General features: G+C 56.5%; 5 protein-coding genes across 5 annotated transcripts; 4 read left to right on the top strand and 1 right to left on the bottom strand.

Moving 5' to 3' along the window:
* Positions 1-234: 234 nt before the first annotated feature.
* On the top strand, positions 235-2836 carry LTHEOB_3751 (2OG-Fe oxygenase; the record flags this gene model as incomplete). The annotated part of the gene is made up of 4 exons (XM_035512709.1): positions 235-793; positions 983-1412; positions 1461-1670; positions 1723-2836. The coding sequence occupies 4 exons, from the start codon at positions 235-237 to the stop codon at positions 2834-2836; spliced, it is 2313 nt and encodes a 770-aa protein (XP_035362839.1).
* Positions 2837-5296: 2460 nt separating this feature from the next.
* Positions 5297-6249, bottom strand: LTHEOB_3750 (uncharacterized protein; the record flags this gene model as incomplete). The annotated part of the gene is made up of 3 exons (XM_035512708.1): positions 5297-5375; positions 5430-6081; positions 6168-6249. 3 exons carry the CDS (start codon positions 6247-6249, stop codon positions 5297-5299), a joined length of 813 nt encoding a protein of 270 aa, XP_035362838.1.
* Positions 6250-8203: 1954 nt separating this feature from the next.
* Positions 8204-9389, top strand: LTHEOB_3749 (Translation initiation factor; the record flags this gene model as incomplete). The annotated part of the gene is made up of 3 exons (XM_035512706.1): positions 8204-8244; positions 8325-9158; positions 9215-9389. The coding sequence occupies 3 exons, from the start codon at positions 8204-8206 to the stop codon at positions 9387-9389; spliced, it is 1050 nt and encodes a 349-aa protein (XP_035362837.1).
* A 1179-nt stretch (positions 9390-10568) lies between these two features.
* On the top strand, positions 10569-14713 carry LTHEOB_3748 (Peptidase C48; the record flags this gene model as incomplete). Its single annotated transcript, XM_035512705.1, has 6 exons — positions 10569-10648; positions 10702-10774; positions 10831-11815; positions 11975-12236; positions 12290-13501; positions 13576-14713. The coding sequence occupies 6 exons, from the start codon at positions 10569-10571 to the stop codon at positions 14711-14713; spliced, it is 3750 nt and encodes a 1249-aa protein (XP_035362836.1).
* Positions 14714-17085: 2372 nt separating this feature from the next.
* Positions 17086-18890, top strand: LTHEOB_3747 (BZIP transcription factor; the record flags this gene model as incomplete). Its single annotated transcript, XM_035512704.1, has 2 exons — positions 17086-18565; positions 18613-18890. 2 exons carry the CDS (start codon positions 17086-17088, stop codon positions 18888-18890), a joined length of 1758 nt encoding a protein of 585 aa, XP_035362835.1.
* Between the last annotated feature and the right edge of the window lie 402 nt (positions 18891-19292).

The following is a 19292-nucleotide window of genomic DNA, read 5'->3' as shown; positions in this document are numbered from 1 at the left end:
GATAATAGTATGTCTGAATCAAGATCCTTGCCTTAGGCCACCCTAGCGCGTAGATCTACATAGTAGTCGCGCTATCTTGAAGTCAACGGAAGAGGTAGAGAGAATTCCTGAGAGAATTGTTTATTACTTCTTTCATTTTACTCTTCTGGTTCTCTTCTTTCCTCACTCTTCCTCGGACTCTTCGCTCCAATTCTCTCTGAACTAGGGGTCTCACACCGCGTTGTGAGTACAACAATGGCTCGCCGCGGCAAAACTGCCGCAAAATCGAACCCGTCACGCTCGGATTGTTCTTCTACTTCTAATTCGCTCAGCCGCCGGCCCAGCAGCGGTGACGTGAAAACGGATCTGCTCCAAGCACTGTCTGCGATTGCGGCCCAGCACGTTAATGCAGGCTCGATTCCACTAGCGGCGGCTTTGCAAGCCGATCTTAAAGACGTGTTACGCAGGTGGAAGCAAGAGCATGCGTCCGATCTCCAAAAGAACGACAAGTACGTGTACCCCCTGGAGGGACGATACGACGCCGGCGAGAGCAGCATCGAAAACGTGGCCAGGAGCAGCCGTGATCCTCGCATTGATATCTCCTTGGAAGTGGGGAACCTGAGCGGAGCAGACGAGGCTGTTGTGAGGGCGCTGCAGAGCATCTGCAACGAACTTGGCTTCGCTATCTTCTTGGCCAGCGTGGAGCGCGCCAGGAAGACGCTCGACGAGGAGGTCTTAGATGAGGCTGTCAGGCTCGTGAGGGTATTCTTGCTCGATGGCGGGCGCGTCGCGGAGCATGTTGTGTTGAGCCCAAGTGAGATTTTGGGGTACGATACATTGCAGGACGACAAGCCGGATGCGAACGAGCATGAAGTTTTCAAATATGGCAGCCGGTTAGATATAGAAACGGATGAGTGGTGGCGAAGGACGGCAAGTGCTCGAGCTTTTGTGTGACTTTAGGGGGCTGACTCTTTTTTCCAGGCTGTTGTTATTATGCCAGTAGAGAACGAGGGCAGTTTTCTTTTGAACCAGTACAAGCAGAAAACCTCCAGCACCTTTTGGGTCGCCGGTGGGTTCTTTGCGCCCCCGGTATCGGCAAGAATGGTGGAGCTTCTTACAGTTCTTGGGAAACGATGCGAGAAGACACCATCTGACAGTCACGCGGCTCATACGCTGATGGTCGTTTGCCATGAAGCACTTGCGCATGCTCAGAAAGAGAAGGAATCTCGTAGGGGATGGGGAAGCGAGACGGTTGAGATAAAGGAAGACGCGCTTGCAGGCGCTATAATTACTTCCAGCATCGCGCTAGACGACTCGTCTTTGTTCCGGGAAGTCACTTCTGTAATGACCGGCAAGCTTCCGACAGAGACCTTGGTGAGAGTTGGAGAATGGATTGGGCGAGGAGGAGTTGATTTCTCTCTGATCTGCGAACGGTAAGTATTTATGTTCCGTTTACGCGTAACCAAACTAAAATGTTACAGCCTCCAACATCTACTTCCCCGGAAGTTGATCATCTACGAATGGGCTGCAGCTATCTCCGCACTAGAAGGCCAGGGTCAAGAAGAGGTACCAGCAGAGTTATCTGCATGGATCGAGCTGCAGCTACTGGAACTCTTTGGTCAGGTACCAAAGCTCTATGTTGAGGACGGCCCCGCCTTGGCAACCGTTCTCACCCCGCGAAGGCTGAAAGAGTAAGTACTGTATTTGATTTCCTTTTGCATATGCAAGCTTACACATCACCAGTATCGTTTCTGTCATGGAGAAGTTTGCCGGAACAACTCCAGCTCTGATCAGCTTCCTGCTCGCCATCCACAGCAAAGAGATGCCCATCTCCGAAGAGACAAGGCAGGCAGCCTTCAAAGCCGTGTTTGCCACGATGCTCGCCAGCTTCGATATCACGCAGGATCCCAAGGACGTCCGAATGAAGGCCAATGAGCAGCCCTATCGACCACGGTCCCTGGACCCTCCTCCGAAGCCGCCACGCATTCCATGTCTTGACAGCGACTCCCTTGTCCAACTGACGATGCACGTCATCGAAGATGACACGCTACGTCACGAGCTCTCCCTTTTCACGAGCCAATTCGGGGCGCAGACCACCCGCATCAACCCCCTCGATTTCGAGTCGCTCTTCCTCCCCTTCCTGCACTCTCTCGCCCTCAAAACAACCATCACGGAACCCCACCACGAAGACTTGAGGACCCTTTTTGCCACAACCATCACCGCCTACCACGACCGCTTCGTCGGTCCCACCCCTCCTATCCCACCCAGCGAGCCCGACGTCGCCGACGGCAGCCGCCGGTGGGTGCGCCCGCCCGTCCGCTGCACCTGCGCAGCCAACTGCGCGCCGCTCAACGCCTTCCTGGCCGACGCGCGCCGCCACCGCATCGAGTTTGCCGTCGGCCGGCAGCGGCGCGCGCACCTGCACCAGATGCTGGACGCGACGCCGCGGACGGAGTGCACGCACAGGACTCTGCGCGGCGGCAGCCCGGAGGCGCTGGTCGTCACGAAGATCGACTGGGACGCGGTGCACAAGCGGAATGTGAGGGCCGCGTGGGAAGGGAGGCTGAAGTCTTTCGGTGGGTGGATGGAGAAGCTGGTGGGTGCCGGGGTGGATTTGAGGGCGGTGCTGGGGCTGGAGGAGTACGAGCGCGTCGTGGAACGGAGGGAGGAGGAGGCGCCCGAGGAGGGAGCGAAGGATGGGCGAGCGGTGGCTGCGGCGGCCGGAGAGCTGAGGAAGCGGAAGGCTTCGGAGGCGTTGGTCCGCTCGTCGAGGTTACAGAATGCTGAAGGGGCTGGGAGGGACGTGAGGCGGAGAGTTGCGGAGACTGTGGCTGTGGTAGACCTCACTGACGATTGATGCGCGTGGGGCACATCAAGAGCTTCGGGGCTAACACTGTTACTAAAAATCGGATGTATAAGTATCATTAGTGACTACCTGCGTCCGCTTTTCCCTTCGTTCATCTTAGGAAATTGCAAAGATAACATACTGAATCATAGAAGCGACATCTGATCCAGCCGCTCGACCCCAGGGTCTTTCTTGTCTGCAAGGGTTCAATGTCCATTACTTACCGAGTCTCGTAAGAGAAAGAAGTGATCGGTTTCGAAGAGGTCAGAGGGCTATCGATGCCTCAGGCAGTCAAGAGGCCCAAGCGCCGGCGCCAACCAAAAGCGGGCTAGCGCCATTGACGGAGACAAAACTCTTTCGCGGCTGGCAACCTTTTCTTTTCTTCTTCACGCACCCATCAGACAGTTCTTCTCAGCAGCCACCACAGACCGGCATTCTGTCGGCTTCTGTACTGGTAACTCCATTGCTGTTTCGCGATTTAGCGGTGCGGAGACTAAGAATTTAACAGGCTCCATAAGAGCTGGCCGCGCATTTCTCTCCGTTGCGTGGGCGGTGTCAGAGGAGCCCAACATACCGTTGGCAAGCTGCCATGCTTCATCTTAAAGAACAGGAAGCTCATGCCTGTGTCTTCGCGACTCATGCGACCTTGTCGTTACCGGGGGTCGGCATTCTCAGCAACACTGCTCTATGAATAGTAGTGACTGAGCACCCCGCCTTCCCCATCATCCACCACCCTGCTGCCTGCGTAGACCGTTTGCAATTGATTAGCCTACGGGATTAGCGTCCCGTCTGAATATCCAATCGTCCCTGCAACGGCTATCTCACTCCGCCCCCCATCCCCGCGGCCAGCTGTCCGCACATGCGGCTGCCAGCTTATTTCCAAGGCAGTAATCGAGATCTTGCCTTTGATAGAAGCATTTTCCGAGGCTTATGGGTCTATTGTGCGATTGGACATTGTCAACTGTCCCTGGTAATGTGGTCCATTTCTTTTTCCGGCGTCCATTCCGATCCTCGGTGATTTTCAGGGTCGTTCAACAGCGCTCGAATGCGGCGTGGACATTCTTGGTGCGATCGGCGACGCATAGCTGCATCATAATGATGGCGACGAGGTCACCAAGTCCGCCGCACGCGGGGAATAGGCAGCCCTTTTGGGGGAATAAGGGACGAACCTAGTTTGTCGCTAAGCCGTATGCCTCCCGGAATAAGCAGCTTGATGATATACGTCTACGAAGTCGTCACTCAGTAGTATAGCAACGAAGTCGAGGTAGATGAATGCCTTGTGCGGGTGGATGGTTTAACTGTCTGTCTTCTGCTGCAATATGAAGCGAACCGCCTTCACAACTTCCTCTAAACATTCGGGCGATCGTTTGGACTTGTTGAAGAGCACTCTCACCATTGGATCATCTGCGAGCGTGGGAGAACGTCCCGCTCTCGGCCTCCATGCCGGAAGCTAGTGTTATGATGTGCACTCCAAGCTATGTAAGGCAGCCAAGCCAGTGCGGCCGATCGGACGGATGAACGGGAGTAAGGTCCAGACTTTCCTGCTGCCGGTCGGTGCTGGGAACCCATGCTACTCACTTGTCGGCGCTTCTGCTCCGTTAAGGCGATCGCTTCCAAGTGTACGTAAGTATGGAGATCAGAGATTACACAGATCTTACGGGCAGAGGCAACACGATAGTAGAGTTCTCTGAGAGAAACAGCGAGCCCCAGCCTACTCATATGCTACGAAGAAGCAAGGGGCAATTTCGTGTCTACATTCATGTTAACATCTCAATCTATGCGAGAAGAAACCCGCCTACCCTAGGGGACACCGAGGGTAATTCAATCGTCTCTTGGCTTCTCACATGAGACGCTGGCTACGTAGATTTTTGAAACACCGGCTTCCCTTTACACTCGGAAGCATTCCGGTGTGTAACCCCCATCCCCCTAAGAGGCTTCTTGTGGATGATCTCTAGGTAGAAAGAGGTTATTAATTTTCCTCGGTTATTTCTGCGCATCATGTGGTGTTCTTGCAGAGGCCGCAATAGTCGAACGCTTCACCGAGATAGGAGAGGACAAGGAAAGAACAGCACAAGGTTTGTTTACGTCTTACATTCAAGAACTACCTAGATCCTTGAAGGGTAAAAAACAGGCCGAGGAGAGCTCACTTTCTGTTTTTAATGATTGAAGTGACTAATTCACTTCTCCGCCAAAACCGAAATGAAAAACGCCCTCCATATGCTTATCGGGAATGGAGCGATCACCGAGGTTCGTAACAATTTACGACTTCGATAGCCTCAATGACCGCCCGTCCTTGACTGGGAAAAACATGCTGGGTATAGTAGAAGCAAGAAAACAGGTTGGGTGACGTAAAAGCAAAGGGGACTTCATAATGATCGTGGAACCTCTCGTGAGAGACATGGTTCTTTTTAGGGTTTTGAAAACTGTTCTACCGCCTGGGCCCCTCGATCACGACATGCCACTGAAATTTTATCATCGGCCGTTGGGCATCGGAGGGACGGCAGACTTCTCCTCGTCATCGTCCTCTTCAGCGAGCAGCTCGTCGGCGTGTCTGGAGAAGTAGGTTAGCATCGTCGCTTGACAAAAATTTGCCACCACAACATACCCAAGAAGATTCTTGACGTTCTTCATCTCGTAATGCTTCTTCCGCGCCTCCTCGAACTGACGGTGTTTCTCCTGCTCCTGCGGCGGCTCCGCCTCCCGCTTGGTCTCGTCCACGTAGTCAGAATCCACCATGACACGCTTCTCGCCATCCGAGTGGTGCGCGCCCGCGTTCTCCACCTCCGGCTCGCCAAGGTCAAGGCCGGGAATGTCGTCCTCCTTCGACTGCTTCTTCTTCGGCTTGGTCTTGTCCAGCTCATCCACCACGATCTGGTTCGCGTCGAGCGCGGCGATCTCCTCCTCGTCCTCGGCCGGGTCGTAGTGGCCGGCATAGGGCGTCTTGGGCTCGGTGATCTTCATAGTGCTGTCGCGCTGCTGCTCCGTCAGGTACAGGTTGGCCTCGTCCCACTTCAGGCGCGGGCTGTTCTCATCGGCGTCGGCGCCAGGCGTGCCCGAGTGGCGGCGCGACGGCGGGCCGCGCGGGTTGGACGACGAACGGCGGTGGCCGGCATTCTGGAGGGTGTTCTGGAGCACAATCTCGCGCTCCGACAGGCCGCGGTCGACGCCGGGGCGGTCGTTGGACGGAATTCGGGTGAGAGGGGCGGTCTCGCTGGTCGGGGAGGCCGGGGTTTGGTAGGACGGGTTTTTGAGGATGCCTGGGCGGGCACCATCAGCACGGGAGCTATGCGTAGAGGCGCGGAACGGCTCGTGTAGCTGGTGACGATCACCCGCTGCTACGTACCTTTAGGTCTCTCGATAGAGTGATGATGCGGCTGAGCCGTCGGGGAGTGCACGGGCTGGCTGGTGGGCGAGTGCTGGGTCATTTTGGCGGTATTGGAGGGGCACTCGCGTGAGGATGGGCTGGCGGAGAGTACAGCTCAACGTGAGAGCGGGGAGGGCGGTTTTGTCTGCAGGCTTCAGGGAGATGGTGGGGCGGAATATGGAAGGCCGTGGTGTTTCGGTAGAAGAGAGCAGGCTCGTTGCCATGAGACAAGGCCTGCCCCCACCAACGCATCCCGACCCTGCACGTCCGATCGCTGCGTGCCGTTTGCGCGATGACGTTAGCGCTACCGAATACAAAACACGGCGGCAATCACGGCTCTACCGCCTCACCAGCCGCACCGGGTGACCTCCGAACAGCAGAGCAGGTGAGGGGCTCGATTACTCCAAGCGGGATGGCTGCGCGCCAGCTCCAGCTCCAGCTCGTGGTGCTGACCTTCGTCATATGAAGCAGCGTGCGACCAGCGCGCCGCCACAGTCCCATGCAGCTGCCCAAACTCCGCCGGGCCCACACAGCAGTGCCGATGTCTTCGGTAACGAGCATCATCAGCTGCCCTTAATACCGCAACCGATCCGGCGCGCTGCGCTGTCAATCTGGGGCTCAGGGCTGCCTGCTCCCTATCGAAGCACATCGTGATGCAATGATCAGCTCGCGCTGGTGGCGGAGTACGGATAGCTCCGCACAGCTACATACTACATGCGGCGTCAGACCTCCGCGCTGCTCAGGCATCGAGTCCAGCCCCGCGTCTTCGCACCACTGGCCACTGCTCCTGCAAGGCACCCTGGGCATCGCCAGAACCACCCGAATCGCTGCGAACCGTCTGCTGAGCTATGTGACAAGTCAGTCGGGCGGCTGGCCATGTCTGGAGTCCATGCGAACAGCGCGTGCGTTTCTCAGTAATTGCCTATTGACCTCATGCACAACCAGCGCCATGCGTGGGCGGCTGTGCGCCGAGTCGGATTACCAGAGCGTGAAGAATCATCATCGAAACTGGGGAATGTGCAAATGGCGAAAATAGAACTCACATGAGGCCTGCGGGAACCTCCCGTTGGGGCAAAGCGCCAGAGTCAGCCAGTGTGCTGTGTGTACCCAGGAATGCGGCCGAATGGCATCTCTGCCGGACTGTATGCAGGTGAGATGCCCTTGCATCTGCCGCCGTCATGTGCTCCGACTCAGCACACACCAGGCCGGGCGGGTGCTGACCCAGGCGCCTGGCGTGGGTTTCGGGGAGGCTGGGGCACGGTGGAAACAGCTTGTTCAAAGAGCGAGACAAGCGCCAGCTGCGGGGACCGAGGCCGGTTCAACGGCCGTCTTCACGCGTCCTTCACAGCGGCTTCACTTCCTGGAATGGACGCGGAGTGCACTCCTCGCAGCCGCGGTGCAGCAGTAGGCTGTGGCCGAGATGGCAAGAACAGCTTGCATCTGCCAGAGGTATGTCCCATCTTTCAGGTCGACATCGCATCCTGGGAGCGCGCCCGAAGGGGCCCTCGTGATGACGGTTTTAAAGTGGGTTGAGCGTTCTCTCGACACACGCATCGGAGTCGCCAGCCGAGTAGAGCAATCGAGTCGGGCTGGCGATGATTTGAGTTGGTGGTCTTGGGTTTTTGTAGAAGAAGAAGGTGGGCAGGAACACAGAACTTTTTTTAAGCGGCCGGTTGTCTTGGCGCGCAAGGCCCAGCAAGCCGCAAAACGTAGCGCCGCGAACCGACATCTTTCCCGCATCCTCCATCAAGAACATCCGACCCAACTCCTCCCCATAGCACAACCACCTCCACCGCCCCCTTCCAAGCTTTCGCCTACGTTTTCTTCGTCTTCAGATACCCTTTCTTCACCTCCGCGACCTTCGCCGTTCCGCATCCCGCGCGCCCGCACCCTCGCCGCCGTCCCGCCTGTTGAAGCTGCTGTAGCACTTGCCTGGCCCTCTTGCTCTCGTCGACGCGCCGCCGGAGCGATCTCTCACCCTCTTGCGCCCCTTTTTCACGACAACCGAAAGCCCAATGGATAGAGACAGCAACAACCTATGGACCCGTCGCTCAAAGTGAGCTCTTGCCGCCCGACGGCTGTCGTGTGCCCGCGACGGTGTCCCGCTCCCTGCAGCCCATGCTAACGTCTCGACAGCACCTCTAAGCTTTCCCTGTCCATGAACAACGACCACACCGACCCCAAGAGTGACCATCCTCCACGTGCACGCTTCGGTGGCGGCGGCTCCTCCCACGGCGGACGCTCCAATCCCTTCAACGCCATCCCTCCTTTGTCAACGGGGACCATAGCCTCTCCGACGACAGGTGCTTCCACAGCCTTTGGGCTGGGATCCGGCGCCTTTGCATCGTTCGGCTCTGCCACGAAAACGCCCAAAACGCCCGGCACCGCATTTGACTTTGGCAAAGCGGCTGGTGCTGTTGCGTCGCCCTCGACTCCCGGCGCCAAAGGTGACAAGATTCTTGGTAAAGCAACAACAGCAACACCGGGGAGGCCGGTGTCGCAGAGTGCGCAGGACGCGCCAGCGGTCTCAGGTGAGCTTTCGTGGGACGTGCCTGCGCCTCTGAAGTACACCTGGGTCATCTGGTATCGCCCGCCCACGTCCAAGAACTCCGACTATGAGAAATCGACCGTGAAGATGCTGCGGATGTCCACGGCGCAGGACTTCGTAAAAGTATTCCGCCACCTGAAGCGTCCGTCGATGCTTCCCAGCGTTTCCGACTACCACTTCTTCAAGGAGGGCATTCGGCCAGTATGGGAGGATGAGGAGAACAAAAAGGGAGGGAAGTGGATCATGCGACTCAAGAAGGGAGTCGCCGATCGGTACTGGGAGAACCTTCTGATGGCGCTCATTGGCAATGAGTTTATGGAGGCGGGTGAAGAAGTTTGCGGTGCCGTCGTTAGCGTTCGGAGCGGTGAAGACGTCTTCAGCGTCTGGACGAAAAACGACGGCGGCCGCAATGTCAAGATACGGTGGGTCATGGACGCAAAGCCATGTGTCTAACACGGAAACTAACGGGGTTTCACAGGGAGACGATCAAGCGCGTCCTGGCGCTACCGCCCGACACACGCATCGAGTGGAAGAGCCACGACGACAGCATCGCACAACGGACGGTGCTGGACCAACAGCGCCAGGAGAAGGCGCAGGAGAGGCGGCGGACTCTCGCGGAGGAAAGCAAGCAGCAGGAAAAAGCTTCTTCGTGATGACAGCGATCTCTGATACCATACGGCGGTTCGGTTACTTGCATTTCGGGACGGAGTGAATTCATGGGATTGAGCGTCTTTCTGGGATTCTGCAATGGCATTTTTGTGGGGATGAGTTGACGCTTAAAAACCTCACACTGTATTCTAGTAGCCGGCGGATGGGTGCTTGCCGTTTTGGGCTTTTGGGTGATGGCTCTGGGGATTCAGCGCTTTGCCTTTGAATTGTGCGCATGAAAGCGCCGCTGGCAGCGCATCAAATGACTGCGTTCTCAGCAAGCATGGTGTGCAACGAATCAAGATGTGGTGCGCAGCGATTCAGCTGCTTGCTGTGCTAACCGCGTTGGGCTTTCGAGCAGATTCGCGGTGGGACAAGGATTGGCTCCCGCGACCCTGGCCCAATGTGGGTGGCCAGTACCTAGGACCCACGCCGGTGAAAGCGATTGTGAAGCAAAGGCAATAGAGTATTGGAGCCAGCTGGGGTGGACTGAAGCCTCCCCGCGATGAGGGGCAGCAGCTCCATGTCATGCGCGGCGGAAATGCAGAGGCTAGGGAGTGGCGCACAATGCGCTGCGATGCGATGCGATGCTCGGGCGTGGAAGCTGCGGCGCATCCCACAAACGTCACTCTCCGCGTACCAGACGGCCGGAGAACAATGCCACTCCACCTGGCCGCGCCCGCGGCGTGAAAATGCAAACTTCACCTCCCCCGTCCTGCACATGCTTCTCTGCACCCCGCAAAACCTCGCTAGATTCGTCCGGGAGGGACCCTGAACCCGCCTGTCCGTCCGTGAGCGCGGCGAGCTCCACGGATGTTTCCTTTAATCGGCGGCATCCTAGGCCTGAGAAGCGGTCCTCGAGAACACCCGCCGCCCACTGCTGTGGACCTCGCCGCAAGAGAATGGGTACGTGCCTGCCCCTCAGTTTGCTCGCGCATTCAAAACCCATGTGCGCTGCCTGCCCGCCGCCGCACGCACGCACGTCGCCCGCATGTTCCTTCCCGTGGTTGAACGGCCGCACGCTGACTTCGCGACCCTCACAGTTCAACGATGAACCCTCGTTTCCCCCAGATTCCTCTCCCACTCGATCTCGCACCTGGTTCCCGCGAGATCACCAGTACGGACCCTCCCGGCCCCACTGCAAACTTCGCCGAGTGGCTCATATCGCGAAACCCAGCTCCTCCATGCCCTCTCTGCCCGACCCCGCGACCCGCCGGCCGGCGTCCAGAAGCAAGGAAGAGCGCGAGCTGTGCGGCGACTATACGTACGGGCACATCAGCTCCGAGCACTCAAGTAGAAGCGGCTGACAACCGGAAGGAAACACGCCGATGCGGTGAAAATAGGCAAACCTACTGCTCCACCCGGAAGCAGCGTGTCACACTCGAGCAAGGTATGATCTTGGCCCGTAGAACCCTTGAGTGGTAGCGCGTTAATGACCTTCTGTAGCCCGGGGCTCATCACCAGTTCCATCCCGTCAACACTTTGCAGCAATCCTCGCCCTACACCCCCCGGCCAAAGAGCGCTCACTGCGGAACCAAATACACACCTACAGGGAGCCTCCAGTTTGAATCTAGCAGAGGGGAGAACGTGAGGACAGCCAAGTTTCGGGACGACAGCGCAATCCCCCACAAACGTCAGAAGCTCTCTCACCCAACGAGTCCTTCGCCAGCGGTTGTAGACCTCACCGATGAAGACCCTCCTTTGCAGCGAGCAAAAATGCAATCCCGCGAGCAAGCTAAAGACCACTTCAGACAGTACCACCCCTCCCGCAGTAATGGCTCGATTCGCTCCAGGCCATCCCTTTCATCCATGCCTTCTGGGTCAGACGAATTCAACAAAGTGGAGGAAACCATGAATCCAAAAGGTTATGGAAGTTCGCACGTCTTCCAGGAATCATTGGACTCTGAACAGCCTGACTTGGGTAAAAGGTCTGCGGCCCCCCATGGACAACCGTCTCGGCCCATTGAAGTAGACTCTGGCGATGAGCATCCGTCTCCCCGGAGAGAGAAATTCATCATGGATGCGTTGTTGGAAGAAATCGCCCTGTCCCAGGACCCCCGAAAGCCGCCAGTCAAGAACAAGCTTTTCGGGCAACGCCTACCAAACGATGAACTTCGCAACGACGATTCGCATCCAGGCTCACAGCCAAAGCTAGCACAAGGACATAGCCGGAAGGAAGCCAAGGGCGGGACTGGATCAGGCCAGTCTCATGACGTCAGGTTCAAACCGACAGCAACAGCGGCCACCATTGATGACGGAAGCGAAGACGAATTGTCACAGGAAATTCCTAGGGCATTGCCTAAACAGCGCGAGAAGCACATACGGAACTTTGATGCTGAAGAGCAAATGACGTCGCCCTACTTTACAGAATCCGTGGATGTGGACCATCACCAAACCCACCCGAGGCACCCCCCTGGCTCAGACATGATAAGTTCCAAAGCGGATATCAAGCCGACTATGTTTGTCTCAAAGAACTCTGGAAATACCTCGCTCCAAAGGCCCTCAAAGAAAACCAGCACCCCAAGGCGTAGTTGGCCTCTGAAATTCTTCAGGGTCCCTCATAGCCCACCGATGTCTGATGTGCATCTAGTCTGGGACCACAACAAGAAGCACTTTGCAGTTCATGGCTTAGAGGGCCCCATACCTATTGGAAATGGGGTGGCCTGTGTCGAAGGGTCGAAGGTGACTAGCATCGTCCTCTCCAACGACGATAGTTCAGCCAAGGTCGAGATCCGTGGTCCTATTATCGGCGATAAAGTCTACAAACGCTTTATGGAATTCACCAGTAACAATGACTGTAAAGATTTTGTGGGCGCACTCTCAACCACTGTGAAACGCGTTCCCAGGTCTAGGTAAGTCTTCCCACCGCCATCTTGTTTCAAGTCGTGCTGATGTCTACTATCAGGGATTATTTGGATAAGATATTTGCCAAACCAGATGACATTCCGCCTAAAAATTCCCTATCAAAGCCCGTTGATTTGGGTGTAGAACGTGCGGTTCTTGAATCACGCGACAACCAACGGCGCCAAGGGACGGCTGACCGCAATGGCAACAAAGAACGTACTGAGGACAAGGCAAACACAAATGCCGCCGCTAACGGAAGACCTCGCGCCGATTCAAGGCTCATTTCACAGATGCAGGTTGATCCATCTCGTGCCGAGTCTAGTACCCGCACTTCGAGGGCCTCACGAGCAACCGAATCGCTGGACATGACCACCTCTCGCACGCTTGCGAACACGCGACGCACTCGGACCAACGACGGAGATGCCGAGAGCTCAAAGATTGAATACTTTGAGATTGCCGCTCAACGTGAAAGTTCGTGGCCGCAGATGGATTTTCCGAAACAATGGAAACAGCCTCTTGTTTATCCACCAACCGGGCGACAACGAGCCCAAGTTGATTGGGCTGATCTCCTCAAGCTTGAAGATGGTGAATTCCTCAACGACAGCATCATCAGCTTCTACATGACTTGGGCTGCGAAACAGGCTGAAGAACGCGGAAACCTGCGGCCGGACAAAGTGTATTGGTTCAACACTTACTTCTACTCTACATTGACCAAGCAGGTGAAAGGCCACAAAGGAATCAATTACGCCGGTGTTCAGCGATGGACGTCAAAGGTTGATATATTCTCTTATGACTATGTGGTGGTTCCAATCAATGAGGACCAGCACTGGTATTTGGCCATCATCTGCAACCTTCCAACCCTCGCCAAGAAAGTCCAGCATCAGGAACCAGAAGCAGAAATCGAGGACATCACCGAGAAGAAAGATCTTCCAAGAAATGGTCTTGCTGCCCAGGTCCACAAAGCCCTTTCTGAAAAGCCAGAACCACCATCAGATAGCACGAAGGAATCAGGTGGTATGGACGAAGCCATGGAAGTTGATCAGCCTGTTCGCATCGATGGAGCCACTGGGGGCGAGAAGCTGAACAGCGAGAGGGATGAGGGCGAGACGAGGATGACGACACCACAACCCATGACCGACGACGCCCAGACCGAAACTCTAGATGAGATCAAAGCAGTGCCCAATGGCCAAGATGACACATCGAAACTGAGTCCTGGAGGAAAGAAGGGACGGAAAAAGCAAGGGCCGCCCTCAAGAAAGTTGGACCCAGAACAGTAAGTCCTAGTTTTTAATCTCTGTCCGAGTTGCATTCTAGAAGCTAGGGACCACGTTTCTTACCTATCCCTAGACCGGTTATCATCATGCTCGATTCTCTTGAGCTCACTCATCCCAAGACTACGAAGAACCTCAAGGCATATCTTGTCGAAGAGGGCGAAGCAAAGCGTGGCATGGATATCGACATGAAGACTCTCCAAGGAACAACGGCCAAATGCATCCCTACCCAAGACAACTTTTGCGATTGCGGCATTTTTGTGTGTCTGTACTTCGAAAAGTTCATCAACGACGCCGACAACTTTGTGCATAAGATCTTGCGCCGGGAAATGGATAAAACAAGGGACTGGCCAGATATTTGCCCCCCGAAGACGAGACGGGACATCTTGGGCTTGCTCACGAAGCTGGAGGAAGAACAGTCGAGGGAGCGGGACGAACAGAGGAAAAAGAGGAAAGAAGAGAAAAGAAAGCTGCTGGAAGGCAAGGGCGATGAGTCAAGCGTATCGATCCGGGGGCAGAGTCCGCCAAGCACAACAGTGGAACCCGAACGCGCGTCCAAGCCTCCTTCTGGCTCACCACCGCCAGCATTGGTATCCACCAAGGCCGCGGAACCGCGAACTCCTACCCCACCGCCTCGCGCAAGAACACCAAAAACTGGACGCAATCCAGTAGTGGTCATCCAAGCGTCGCCGGTCAAGTGCCAAGGTTCCAGTACCAATCTCGTCCTTGGCAAAAGTCCCCGGAAACGCACGTTGCCTGCTGAGACCACGGATGTTCAGAAGCATGACGTTGCTATGGCGTCTACAGACAATCGGAAGCGGAGGGAATCACCGATGCAAGCCCCGGATAAAGATTTAGCTATGGAGGATGCTGAGGAGCCGGTCCAGTCTATCGAAAGACGACATCCCGAGTGGCATGAACAAGGTGACAGAGCTGGGCATTCGCGCTATGAACGAGTCGATGACTGGATGGATCTGGAGATTGAGCAAGACCGATCTGAAGTAGAGGTTCCGGATTCGCAACCAGAGCCATATGAGCTCGCAGCGCGAGAAAAGCACAATCAGTGGGAGCTTGGGTTGAAGGAACCCTCGGGCAACAACGAGGGTCAAATAGAGGTTCGGAAACAGCGGTCTCCGTCTCAGCGGCGGCAACAACAGAAGAAGAGAAAGACCACGCCGATGGAGATCATCGAGATTGATGACTCGCAGCCATGACCTTTACGACCTCCTCGCAATTGTCATTTCCCATTGCATGGCTGGCATATTGTTTTTCTTTTCGGGTTTCTTTTTTCCTCCTCAACCATATTCGTGAGCGGGCGGAACGGAATCATTCTACACTATACCTACCTGCATGGCTTGAGGCGTCCGGGCAGAATTATCATGCTAAGAGAATTTTTGTTGTGCGGAGGCCTTGGAGAATTTAGGGAAATCAATGGGGGCGTTGATGCTTAGTATGATCCTCGGCTGTGCTCAAAGAGCATGTCCACTTGAAAGATCAATTAAATGAACAAGAAGAAATTTCGAGATAATATGTCTTCATCAATCAAGGAATGTATCCAGTGAAGATTCCGGCCATGGCTTTGTCTCGCATCCAGCAATTTTGCTGCAACGTATTGGGGTCAGGAGACACATTCAGCTTAATCCCTTCGAGAAAGCGTTGGGATAGAGAGATATTTGCAGTTGGACACGGCAGTTGAATCCCGCATATAAATGTTAAAAAGTATAACCAGCCTATCTCTTAAAGAGGATTTGACCAACGTCCACATATCAACGATTGCTCCTATTTATAGCTTATCTCAGCTATCCGTTGACTAGGTTTTCAAGCAAAATACAATGTGTCGGCCCTCGGCTCCCCGCTCGATCAGACCACCACCTTGTAGCAGGCATTGGACACTGTTTTACTGCTGTGTATGCTCGCGAAGAAAGGAGTCGTGACTTCAGCGACTACAGGAACCTGGGCTCTCGTGCACACATGAATCGGACGGGTAATTTCTGATTCCATCCGAAGGCAGTCGTCCCTGCCCTTCTGGACCACGAAGGAGGTGATGTTCGGAATTTCCAAGTCCGGAGTTTCCGAGCGAAGTTGTGGGGTGATCTCCCGGTCCACCATGAGCTGTTACTGATGACACTCGACGAATGATGTTATACATGGGTGGCGGATCACCAGGGGTAAAGGATTTGTTGGGGGGGTTATTTGCGAGGAGAGTGATTGGCCATTCGTCCAAGGGAGATTTGCCTGGCGAAGACGGAAATCTCCGCACAATCTTTCGACCGAAGACGGCGGGGGCCAAGGGCTGCCAAGCGCAAATGAAGGTAAAGGATGGTGAGGATAGGGTTGAAATAGCAATCAGCAGACGAGCGGATGACGATGCTCTGAGGAAGGTTCGAGATCTCGAGAGGGAGATGGTGCGTGATGTGCTTCAGGGGAGGAGCGTCCGAGCATTGGGAGACAGTTAGCAGTGGTCAGTCGTGCAACAAATTGGCACTCTTTAGAGTTGAGGTGACATTTGTTTCGAATGGAGGTGGGTAGTGATTAGTGATGTTGTGCTGGAGAGTCGAATTATTGCCGCGCACTCCGTGGACTCCGGAGTGATGGTCCACTGCGGGGGTGCGTTTTGGTTAGCCTGGAAGGTAAATTCCCAGCCAAGCAGAGGTTCGAGAAGTGGAAGAAAGATTCTGCGGCGCTAGCTATAAGGCACATGGAAGGCTTCGGCGGCTCGGAGGGCAGGGTTGCAAATGTCCGAGGGCGAGGATGAGGCGTAGAGGAAAGTGCCGTGACCAAGGGCCATCTGATAAGTGCAGGGCCCATTCGCTTAGATGAGAACTTGCTCAATCGTGGCGTACTCGTGTCCAGAAACGGATCATCTCCTTTAGCGTGTGGAAAGTTGTATGTAAACTCGGGGATAAGTGGCGGGCTGATGGCGGCAGCAGCTTGCTCCGGGACGCGAATACGGCGCGTTTTGGGCCGTGTTTTGAACTTGCGAGAGTCAATTGGAAGCAGAGTCAACGGGAGAGAGCTCAGCACGCAGAGAGGCCGTATGGAAGTGCAGCGGCATGGCACGACATGGCGAGGTCAGCAATGGTGGCCCCGAGATCCCCGAGGCGCTCGCCTATATCCGAGGGCCTTGAGCAGCAATTCTTGCCAGAAATAGCACGCTCTCTGGCCTCTGCACGGCGGAAGGGTCGAGATAAGATCATACCATGTGGGCCAAGTGGCTGTAGGTGACGAAGCCTGCGAGTAAGAAGACAGCAAAGCGGATTGCTCAGCAGCGAAATAGGGAGATCTAGCGGGCAATAGGCAGAGGACCGGGTGCCTGACACGGAGGCTGTACCGGGCAGACGGCCGTTAAAGGCAGCGGGCCACGCGAGTGAAGACGGCGGCCCACGATGCGGACTTCTCTGCTGCTCACTGACCCTTCCCCAGCTCTCCCCAGTGCGCCTGACGGACGCGGTGCGATTCGCGGGCGATGGCGGCCTCGACAGTGCCGAGTTCGGCGAGTCTCGGGAGCAGGTGCAGCCCCCCCGAAAAATCTGATAAGATGATCATACTTCCGCTCTACCTCCATCGCATCGACGACCACCAGCCAATGATGGCGACCAAGAAACTCGACATCGCGCCAGCTCCCAGCCCTGGCGTTGGCGATGCCGCCTCGCCCTTTGCCATCCCGTCGCCGCAGTCCGATGGCTCCGGTTCTCCTCTCGACCCCAACACCCCCGCCAATGCTGCCTCGCCGCCCCAAGGCCCGTCGCACGCATCCACTCCCCTCGCTCTTGCTCCAGGTCCCGGCGTGTCGCCTTACATCACGCCCGCCATGAACCAAGGCCCCTGCGGCAACAGCTATGTCATCCCGCCGCGGCCCAAGCCCGGCCGCAAGCCTGCCACCGACGACCCGCCGTCGAAGCGCAAGCAGCAGAACCGCGAGGCCCAGCGCGCCTTCCGCCAGCGCAAGACGCAGAAGATGGAGGAGACGAACCGCGAGCTGCAGCGCGCCCTCGACGAGCGCCGCCAGCAAACCGAAGCCCACCAGCGCGAGGTTACCCATCTTAACGGCGCCCTGCAGGAGGAACGCCAGCGCTCCGACGGCCTGCAGCGCAAGGTCGACCAGCTGACGTCGGACAACGACTCGATGCGCCAGCAGCTCGAATTCATGCAGGACAAGCTGCTGAAGCTGGAGCGCGACATCGAGTACTACCGTCGCCTGCCGCCCCAGAACCAGCTCACGCCACCAGCCTGGCGCGGCGATGCCGACGACCAGCCGGCGCCGAATGCTGAGGCCCGTGGGGACCAAGCCCCCACCACCGCGCCACCCTCTGCCAGCAACCCCATCACCCTCCCCCCGCTCGTCCGCTCCGAGCACGCCGCCCCCAAGGATGGCTGCGGCCGCTGTGCTGACAATGGCGACTGCCCCTGCGTCGACTCGCTCGTCGACTTTTCTGGTTCCAACCGCCCCGGACGCCCGGCCCCCGACGACGATGAGGAAATGGAGATCGATTTCACCAACTTCGGCAAGCGCCCCGCTGCCACCCGCCCCTCTACCATGGAGCCGCCCTGCAAGCCTGGAACCTGTGATGCCTGCATGAAGGACCCTCTTCAGAAGCGCTTCTGCGAGACGCTTGCCCGCGAGCGCCCCATCAACCGCTCCTTCCAGATGCCCTACGCCAGCGCCAAGGCCGACGACGGCGGCCAGGCCTCTGTCAAGCGTCAGCGTCTGAGTCTGCAGAACGAATCCATCGACTGCGCCGAGGCCTACCGCCGTTATTTTCGTGCCGCCAACCTTCCCGTCAACGAAGAACACCCGGCCTGGATGAGGGAGCTCATCACCCTACCACCCACCCGCAACGACTCGATCCGCCTGCAGCAGCTCAAGGCCGCCGACGAAGCCAAGAAGAAGCGCCACATGTCCGCCTACGAGCTCGACATGGCGTCTGTTCTCAACGTCCTCAAGAAGGCTGACACGCGCCACAGCACCGACGGCTCGTCGGAGCAGACCTCGCGCCACAACAGCATCTCCATCAGCACCTCCACCAACCCCGCCAATAGCGAGTCCAGCAACGACAGAATCCTCGGTGAGCCCAGCGCGGTGAATGACGAGTCCTCCGGCTAATAAGATCAGAGTCGCGAGCCTCAGTCCAGATCAATAGGTTTACCAACCCCAAAACATCGGACCTGGTCCTTCGCCCACCAAGCACCAACGCGCAGCAGCGGCCCGCCCCTGTCTCGCGCAGGACTTCCTACCAGAGCTCCATTCGCAGTCCGGTTACCCCGTCCACTCCCACTGGCTCTGGTTTCCATCGCAAGGATAGCCTTGCCTTTGTCATCAACGAGAGCGGACAGTCCAGCTCTTCCCTCCCCGGCACTCCCACCGCTCTGACTCCTGCCATCGAGGCCTGAGCTTCGGAGCCTGTGCCGAAAATTGGAGCACCCCTTGATCCGCACATGTGGATGCCGATATCGGCATCCATGGTCACACGGAAGGAGGCCATCCCGTGTCCTTCAAGGGGCGACGATACCGGTTCCGGTCGCGCTTTATTCGTCCCCGCACCGTCCGTTTGACTGTGCGCCGGCTCGATTCCGTGCGGAGTTTCCCTTCTCCACCGAACATGGGCGACACGGATTGTTGATGACCCAAAAAAAGAGTTGATCATCGTTTCTTCTTTCAATACGCGCAAAAAGAAGGTAGATTATAACGTCTCCAGCTAGCGGTTGACGATTCTTTCTTTCTTTTCCTCGCATTGGCCTGCGAGACTTGTTGTTTTATTGCTGGTGCTGGATGGGATCCGGCGTCGGTGTCAA

Source organism: Lasiodiplodia theobromae (assembly GCF_012971845.1).
Source record: "Lasiodiplodia theobromae strain AM2As chromosome Unknown scaffold_9, whole genome shotgun sequence".
In the NCBI taxonomy this organism is placed as follows: Eukaryota; Fungi; Ascomycota; class Dothideomycetes; order Botryosphaeriales; family Botryosphaeriaceae; genus Lasiodiplodia; species Lasiodiplodia theobromae.
Note: the sequence above shows the minus strand (reverse complement) of the source record. Positions and strands in the feature narration are given on the sequence as shown.